Here is an 8751-nt window from a genome sequence, read left to right on the forward strand (position 1 = left end):
AAGAACTACAAGGAGGGAAGGAGCTAAGACTCAAGTCTTTGCCACAAGTCAGGACAAAGAGGTACAACCTACCTCTTTGAGGTAGGAGGCCCCAAGTCCAGATTCACAAATCCATGTAAAAGTTCATTCCCCAAGATTTGCATTCTCTGGGGCTTATGAATATTTTTATAAATCTTATAATACACACTGTACAACTTACAATAGTTTAAATAATGTTCTAAAGTTTAACAGATGATGAACAAGAGATGTTTAGTCTTCTCTAAGGTAAAAACTTACAGTATACACTCTTTAGTACAAGTTCTGACCAGCACATGCTTTAGAGCTAAATCTGCAGCTTTATTCCAGTTCTGCCACTTCTGACGTGGTAGAAGCTTCTTCAAGAATGTTTCCCTATGTGCAAAGTGGGATAAATACCACCTTTCCGGGCCCTCCTTGATGGCACAGAAGGTTAAAGCACAGCACAGTGAAGCTATGTGAGCTCCCCACCTGGTGCAGCAGACCTCTCCTGCCTTGCCTGCTGCTGGGCAGTGTCTTTCAATAGACCTGCCTGTTCTGTTCTCCACTCTGTTTCTGGTGAACCCTCTCACCCCCCCCCAACATTTCTGGCCTTACCCCAGTTCTTATATGCATAAATTAATCTTTTTTTTTTTTTTCAAAAGAGTATCAAGCCTGCCAGCTTCAATACTTTGAGGTTGTGTGGCCTAGGGTCAATTACTTAACTCTCCGTAACTTACTTCACTGATTTGTAAAATAGTACATAGTGTCAAAAAATGCTGTGAGCTAATATATGGGGGAAATTTTCAAGTATCCATGTTATATAGTAAGCTGTTATGTAATTCTAGATTTTATTATTAAATCCAAACCATCAGTATCGCTATTATTACAGTGTGTAGAACCAGACAGTTAGCTAGGAAGTATCCAGTCAAAACCTGTCACTTTGTTGCCCTCGAGAAGCACCTCTATTCACCTAAATTAGGGGGCAGCACACTTGTGCTAAGAGCCCGATAAATACTTTACCTTTGGGGGCCCTTGGTCCCATCTCTTTCTCAGTCCCCATGCAGTACAGGGAAGCAGCTAGAGACAGTACGTAAACAAATGAGCATGGCCAAGTCCCAAGGAAACTTTATTTATGGATACTGAAATATGGATTTCGTGTTATTTTCACACGTTATGAAACAGTCCTCTTCCCTTCATGTTTTCCAATTATTTAAAATTAAAAAACATTCTTGTCCAGCAAACTGTACAAAAACTGGCTGCAAGCTGAATCTGGCCTGCTGGCTGTGTACTGACCCCTGGCACAAGGTCACATAAGGCCCTTGTGACATCTCAACTTCAACACATTCTCATGGCGCTTGGAATGAAGCATGATGGGTAGTCATAGAACTTACCAGTAAGACATGGGTTCAGATTCTATTTTTCTATGTGTGACCTTAAACACAGACTTGGAATGAAGCATGATGGGTAGGCATGGAACTTACCAGTCAGGCATGGGTTCAGATTCTATTTTTCTATGTGTGACCTTAGACACAGAACTGAACATCCCAGTGTCACTTTTAAGCCTAAAAATAAGTTCTAATTATTTTTAGAACTTCAAAATTATTGTGAGTATTCAAGTGGACAATGTTTGTAACACATCCAGTGTAGCACCTAGTATGTTGTGTGTAATTAAAAAAAAAAGTTAGCTTTGTTCCCTTTCTACAAAACAGCCCTGGAGGGTGCTATCGGGACTCAACAATTTTCCAGTTCTCTCCTCCTCTTGCCACTCAGAAGTTTCTATTTCCCAGCATTCCTGCAGGTGGGTAAGGTCATATGTTTTTCTGGCCAGTGAGCTGAAAGGCCAACGCTAGTGTATTTGCATCTAAGGAGAAGCATTTCAAAACTGCGCTCTCTCTTCCCTTCTGTGGAGGAAGGCCAGGAGTTTCTACAACCTCTGTGGCTGAGCTACCCACATGGAGAATGATTTCCTGGAGAGTTTTCCAGAACCTCAGAGGGGGTTCCAAGAGTCAAAAATTATTTAGCAATGAAGCTACTTGAGTTTGTAGGTAGAGATAGGACAGTGATGGCTATAATGGCATGACCTAACCTATATAGTTAATTCAACCTCTTGCTGCAAATATAAATCAAGGAGCAGCAGTAAGGATAAGTCAACACCAAAACAGCTATCAAATCTAGCTTATCCCAGCCTTTTACCTGGAAAACTCATTTAGGGAACAAATGTCCAGCCTTCTAGACAATTTAGCAACAGATGAAAAATGTTTTTCTCCTCTTAGTTCTATCATTAGAAACCCTTAATCATCTCTTTCAGCAAAAAATTCATTGACAAAAAGCCGTCTAAAGGCCAGAAGGAACAGTTTCTAGCCAGCAGCAAAGAACCGCAAGTACTTCATAATCTGATTTGTTTGACACAATCTTTGCCAACCAGAAGCTGGCATTCTAATAGAGTGCTTCTTAAAGTAATAATGATGATGAGCAAATAAATAAATAAGTAGATACTATTTATTGCTGATTCTTTTAAGCCAGGTACAGTTCCCCAAAGTCCTGGGGGACTCCTGGGGTAGCGGTAGAAAATGCCTATTCTAAAGAAATGTGTACTGACAGAATGTCTGGCCACTGCTCTGAGAGGTCCTGCCCACTCCAGGAATTGAAATGCTTAGTTGAGTGGCACTCAGTAGCCTGGTTTGACCAGACCAAGTGAAACCTCGAATTTCTACCCATCAAGTAATAAAGTCATTCCCACACCACTCACAAGAGGGTGTGCATCTGCTGGGGGAGGCTTGTTACTGAATTTAGTATTTAATGCTTTCAAATGAAGGTCTACTCTTAGTGTCTCGTGCTAGTTAAAGTCTGCCAACAGTCCACTTCACGAGCTACCACTCTGGGTGGACTGTGGCCCTTTTCTAAATCATGAGTGAAAAGGAAGCCAGGAGACCAAATAGTCTACCCAGCACTATTATTTAATCTCACTTTGAAAAACAGCTGCCACCCAGGGCAAGCAGAAGTCATCGCCCAAGGACACACAGCAGGTCAAAAGGTAGTTACAAGATTCCAATTTAGGATGTGGCGCTTCAAAATCCCAAGTCACTGAATGACTCCAACCTTCACTGCAGCTCACCTTCTGGCAAACGTGAAAATAGCTGGGAGCCTGGCTCTGAAGGAGGTGTACAGAGGCCGTATCCAGGGCTCCCTCCTCCGCTAGAGAAAGCATTTTGCAGAAAGAACCTCAAAGACACCTCATCCATTTCTTTCATGGGTCTATACCAGAGCTGCAAAAGGAACATTACTCCATTCCTTGACAGATCTGAAGAGAGAAAGTACACTGGACAGGTGACCTTCACTAGCTAATCAAATATGGCCACTCACTGCCAAGAACTAGAGGAGTGAAGGCACTCAAGTGAGTAGGTTCTCTCACAGCTCTCCCCTTTGATGAAACAGTGCAAAGGTAGCATGATGGCTCCCTTGCCTGTTCAGACACAAAGAAAAATGCCACATCCTCTCACCTGTGCATTGAGACCTGGCCACAGAAATGTTTCCCCTTGCTATCTTTCGAGAATTATACTGTCTACTCCGCTTTTTCAGAGTCATTTCTTCTAGCCACTGACTTTTCTGAAGGTCTGTCACAGCCTCCAGGCTCTATGGAGACTGTGCCACCAGTGCCCAACAGACATGAGGATCAGGAACACAAGGACAGAGAGTTGAGACAGATGTCACTACAGTCTGCCAAGTACTGTGGGACCAAAACAGTCAGTACGGGAGCAGCCCCATGAAGTGGGGGGGTCTTCATGGTCTCTGAGGTTCTGAAGCTCTGTAAGAATTGGGAATAATGTTAGAAGAAACACACACACACACTAACCATCCAGAAGGACTGGTGCACTGTCTTCATTACTTGGCTTCCAAACAACATGTGACCCGCAGCTCTGCTGAAGCACAGCCCTATCTGCCATCTTCCCAACCCTCAACCTCTGTCCTTACCATCTTTACCAAGTGACCTCTGTTCTTACCTTGGAGTAATCAAGAGGCAGAAACAGAGTGTTCTTGCAGGAAAGCCCAATGGCCCTGCCCCACAAGAGGGAGGGTGAGTTGGTTGTATCTCACCATCATGTCACTTCTCAGGGACACACACATCCTGATGGCTGCACCCTCTTTGGCAACCTCTGGACTCCAGGAGCTGTGCTAACACTGCTGTATAAAACACAGCCTCTGCTACCTCACACTGGCCGGCCTTCCAAGCTTTGCCCAAGTGCCAATTACTCCAAGAAGCTTCTCTTCCACCAGCTCAAATGGATGTTTACTTCCTCTGAATTTCTCACATGCTTGGTGTTCACTGCATGTCTCTTGTTTTGTAGGCTTTGTGTATGTGTATGTGTCTGTGCTGGGGTGGCAGGGGTTGGCTTTCATTTCATGTGAGGCAGCAGTCGCTAGAAATCACGGGCAATGTCCTTTACGTTTCTAACCTCCATAAGGCCTAGGTACAGGGTTGTGAGAATCACGACTCCACATATGTAAAATGAAGGGCTGGAGGAGCAACGGATTTATAGACCGTAACCCTGCTCTCTGGGAAAGTAGATCTAACAGAAGCACCACCTTGCTGTTGCGATGGCACTTGCAAAATCGACATAATGGCCAAGGGACAAGTTGTCTGCACCCTGGCCTTTTCACTAAGTTGCATGAACTTTGTCAAAACCCTTGGTAACACTCTGGTCCTCATTTTCCCTCACTCTCAAATGGAGATCCCAACTGCTTCATGGGAAGATAGTAAGAATTGAAAGAGATAATAGATTTCACATACTAAAAGCCTAATTAACCACATGAACATTAGACAGTAAATCAGTAATAATAATAATAATAAAATATCCAATACGGGCCCTCCCTGGTGGCGCGGTGGGTTAAAGCACAGCACTAAGAAGCTTAAGCCACTTCCCAATGAGTTCCATCCCCGATCCCCGCCTGCCCCAGGAGATCCAAATGGCGAGGCAGACCTCTCCTGACCCGCCCGCCGCTCCCCACAGTGGTGTACTTCGTAGATCTGCCTGTTCTGCTCCCCTCTCTTGTCTCTGGTGAATCCTCTCACCCTCCACATCTCTGGCCTGTAACCCAGCTCTATATGTATGAATAAATAAATAAATCTTTAAAAAAAATATCCAAAACATAGTACCATGTCACATACAGAGGAAAATGCATGATAAGTGAGAACCAAAAACAGGTGAGTCACTGGGGAATTTATCTGTAAATCCAAAGTGAGAGTCCTATCAACACGCCCTCAAGCAGGCTACGTAACCTCTCAGTTTCCTTTGTAAAATGGGGATCGTGGATCACAATGCTACTAGCACCAGGCAACCATACAACTAACGCTTAAGATGGTTAAGCGCTGACATAGGTAAGCATGCAAATATTAGGTGTCATCCATCATCACCAGCACCATCATCCTATCATCACCATACTAGGTATTCCGGAAACGCTTCCATAAATGATTCAAATGTTGCTAAAGTAATTAATCCCATCTTTATAAGTTACCCAGAATCTAAGAAGTTGTCATCTTTCCACCCAGCCTCCCGGCGGGAGTAGATGGTACCCTGACATGGGACAGAATGAAAGAGAATCAAATTTTAAGCCCAAACGCCCATATCACAAAAGCAAGCTCTGGCCCCTCAGCTCAGACAGACTGATTGATCTGTACCTGATGCGATCATGAATCACAGCATCTAACAGTATCTGGGCAAATATGAATGACAGAATTTCCTCATCCTTCTAACATTTTATTTGGCTGGAGCTGACAAGTTTACCCCAATGACAGTTCCCCGCTTAACACTGCTTTCCTCGTTGAAATGCATCAAGAGATACTCAAGGCTGATTTTGAAAAGCAAAGCTCTCTGCACGTCCCTGAGGGATCAGCCCAGGTTAAGTCGAAAAGCACAGTGTGTTAGTGTTGTCTCATCCTAAACGACAGCCCAGCACCCCCCTAGTCCCAGGCTGGCTGTGCTGACAGCAGGGGTATGGTGGAGGGTAGGGGGAGACGCTGGGGGATTCTGGATCATGAGCCCGTCCCCCTAGTGTCGTTGCTCTCCCAGCAGCCCCTGCGCTCTCCTGGGAACCCTGGTCCAAGACAGGGCCCAGCTCTGCTCTGCGGGGGAATGAAGGGGCAGCTTTGGTGCTGGCCAGGCCTGAAATTCCCTGTGGCTACAGGCTCCGTAATGGCTCCCAACCCAGAAGTATCAGGTCACCTGGATCTCAGAGAGTAAGGGCAGGGGTGTCACCCTACTGCCTCTCTGCCTCCCCTTCTGAAACTCAGCACAAGAGCTAAACATCAGAGAGACTGACACCAGATCTTGAGGAGCAACCACAGGCTAGGTGGTCAGGGATGCTCATCTGCTCATCTGATGCTCATCGCTTCTTGGCACCTCCCAGTTCTTAAGGGGGAAGCTTGCAAAAACTAAGCTCCTCCCTCTCCCACAAAGTTGAAGACCCACTACATGACTCTCCTGCCTGAAGAGGGCTAGACTGGACATTCTATCAGGGAGGGGGGTTCTGGAAAGCACCTAGAGCCAAGCAAGGACTTTATGCATCAAAGTGCTCAATACTTATCTCCACTACGAAATACTTAGCTCCACAACCTCCAACCCAGACAGATGACCTACCACCCAGCACCCTCCACTGCCTCAAGGAGAGAAGGCTTCATTCCCAGCCCAAGGAGCTGCTCCTTGTTCCTCGAGCTGCCCGGAGGCCTTGCAGGGAGTACCCATCCTGCTGTGATAAAGTTTTCCAAGCAAAATCTCCAGTTTCTCTGCAGATAAAAAGTCAGTGTCCTGTCTGCTGCACCCTCTTCTAGCCCCCCAATCTGATTCAAAGGAGAAAAGGAGGGGAGGTAAAGGTTCTAGTTTTCAAATGGAAGGTAAAAATATTACCTGTGGGGGCTACAATATAGCTACACCCCTACCTCAAACAAGAAGTGGCTTCCCTCAACAATAAGTCCAGAAGGAGAGGTTTGAACAAAGGGGTGTGTGTATATGTCGGTGTGTGTGAACACACGTGAACTCGGTGTGATGGGTATGGTGTGGGCACAGGGCGGAAGGGTTCACTCTCCTGGACAAAAGGGAAATCTGGAGGTTGGCATGTGGCCCCCTTGTTATTCTCCTGGGAGAGAAGCCTCAACAGGTCAGATGGCCCACCTTGGAGGACCCTAAGGAGCAGAATGAGAAAGGGCCCTGGGATGTCTGTCAGGGCCAGGGAGAGCACCACTGCACCACCAGCCTGAGGTAGACCCACAGGATCTGGCGCAAGGGGCCTTTTCTCACCAAGTTCCCTTAGCGTGCAGCCCCTCAAAGTTGGAGACTTTTCAGCTACAGTGCCTTGACCGTACCCCCCACCCAAACACACACACAACTTCCCCAAACCTGGTCCCTCCAGGAAGATGCTGGCAGAAAACACTGCAGCAGTGCAGAAGTTGGGGTGAGCCAGGAGGGTCACCCAACTTTGCTGAGTTTAGTCCCTCTCTGGACCCCTGGACATCCATGCCGGGAGGTGGGACTGTTGGATGGAGATCTTGTGAGAATGCTGTGGTGCTGGGGTGGGGTGGGGTGGGGGGTTGGGGAGTGGAGAGAGACACTGGGCTGCAGAAAGACCACAGAAGAGGAAGGTGCTGATCCTTTCTCTACTTACCAGGATAGCTTGAATCCTTTCATTAGTACAGTCACGATAATCCACTGACCGTGTCCTTAGCATCCCCGGTACGGCTCCGGAGGTCCCAGGACATATTTGAAAAGATGACGAAGTCCCAAAAGAACAGAATCCCATGTAATGTGACTTGAACACAGAAAGAGAAAGGAGAGAGACAGAGAGACAGGGAGAGAGATCTAGAAAGCCAGGAGAACTGCCGCGGCTCCCCCTTCTTCCCCTTTCCCAGCCCAAAGCTGGAAGGTGAAGGGCAGCTTCTGCAAAACCAGCCCGCAGGGGCTGAAGCTGCCTGCGGGAGCTGTTGCTGCCTCTGCCAGTTTTGGATGAGGATGGTAATGTTGGCAAGGCTGTGGAACAAGCCCTGGAGTTGCTGTCAACAGGCAGGCTGGCCAGCCACCCACCCACCCTCACCTCACATGGGCTCTGAAGAGCCTTGGGAAATAGACTCAAGGAGAGCACAGAAGGAGAGCAAAAACCTAGCAGAACCTGCACCTCTCCTCCCCCAGGCGGCAGCTCCCGCAGCTCCATATAATCTGCTAATCAATGCAGTACCCGAGCAAAGCACTGCCAGCCACTTCCGCCCATTTAAAGACACAGCACATGTTTTGGCCCAGGATGGGACAGAAAGTCAGGGAGAGGGTGGTGAGGATGTGGCGCTGTGCGGGAGAAGAGGAGAGGGCTTAAGTATCTGAAGGGGGTGCCACGTCCATGGGCATCCATCAAAGGGTTAAAACCCGGGCGCGGGGGAGAGGGTTCGGGGGTTGGCCTTAACCCAGACAACCTCCATAAACACGGGAGATTCAAAGCGGAGCAGACCAGAAGTGCAGGTGGTGCTGTCCGGGAGCTGCACCAGACCACCTTAAAAAGAATCCGCACCCTCGCCCCGGCTAGGCGGAGCGGCGCTGTGAGCTCCCAAGCAGATCGGGGCACGCGGAACGCACCGTTCTTGTCCCCTGGAGGGAAAACTGACTGGCCGCGACTTCTGGGGCTTCTGATGTTCAGGTGAGGCTGCAAAGCTGCGGGGTGGCCCGGTGGCCCTACTGTATTTCCTGGGGGTAGGGGGGAGGTGGAATTTGAAACTTC

General features: G+C 47.6%; 1 protein-coding gene across 10 annotated transcripts in view; it reads right to left on the reverse strand.

Moving 5' to 3' along the window:
- GRAMD1B (GRAM domain containing 1B) overlaps window positions 1-8751 on the reverse strand; it is a 220109-nt gene that overhangs the window by 77675 nt on the left and 133683 nt on the right. The window contains exon 1 of one of the 10 annotated variants that reach the window (XM_004689155.2): window positions 7654-8203. The exons of 7 other annotated variants lie outside the window; for them this stretch is intronic. In XM_004689155.2, coding sequence (XP_004689212.1) covers window positions 7654-7676 — 23 coding nt within the window. In that variant the 5' untranslated portion in view covers window positions 7677-8203. Of the gene's footprint in view, window positions 1-7653; window positions 8204-8751 lie in introns of those variants that run through there. 2 more of the 10 variants (XM_004689156.2, XM_012729627.1) reach the window with 2 other exon arrangements.

Source organism: Condylura cristata, unplaced genomic scaffold, assembly GCF_000260355.1.
Source record: "Condylura cristata isolate star-nosed mole 26May11 unplaced genomic scaffold, ConCri1.0 scaffold00025, whole genome shotgun sequence".
NCBI lineage: Eukaryota > Metazoa > Chordata > Mammalia > Eulipotyphla > Talpidae > Condylura > Condylura cristata.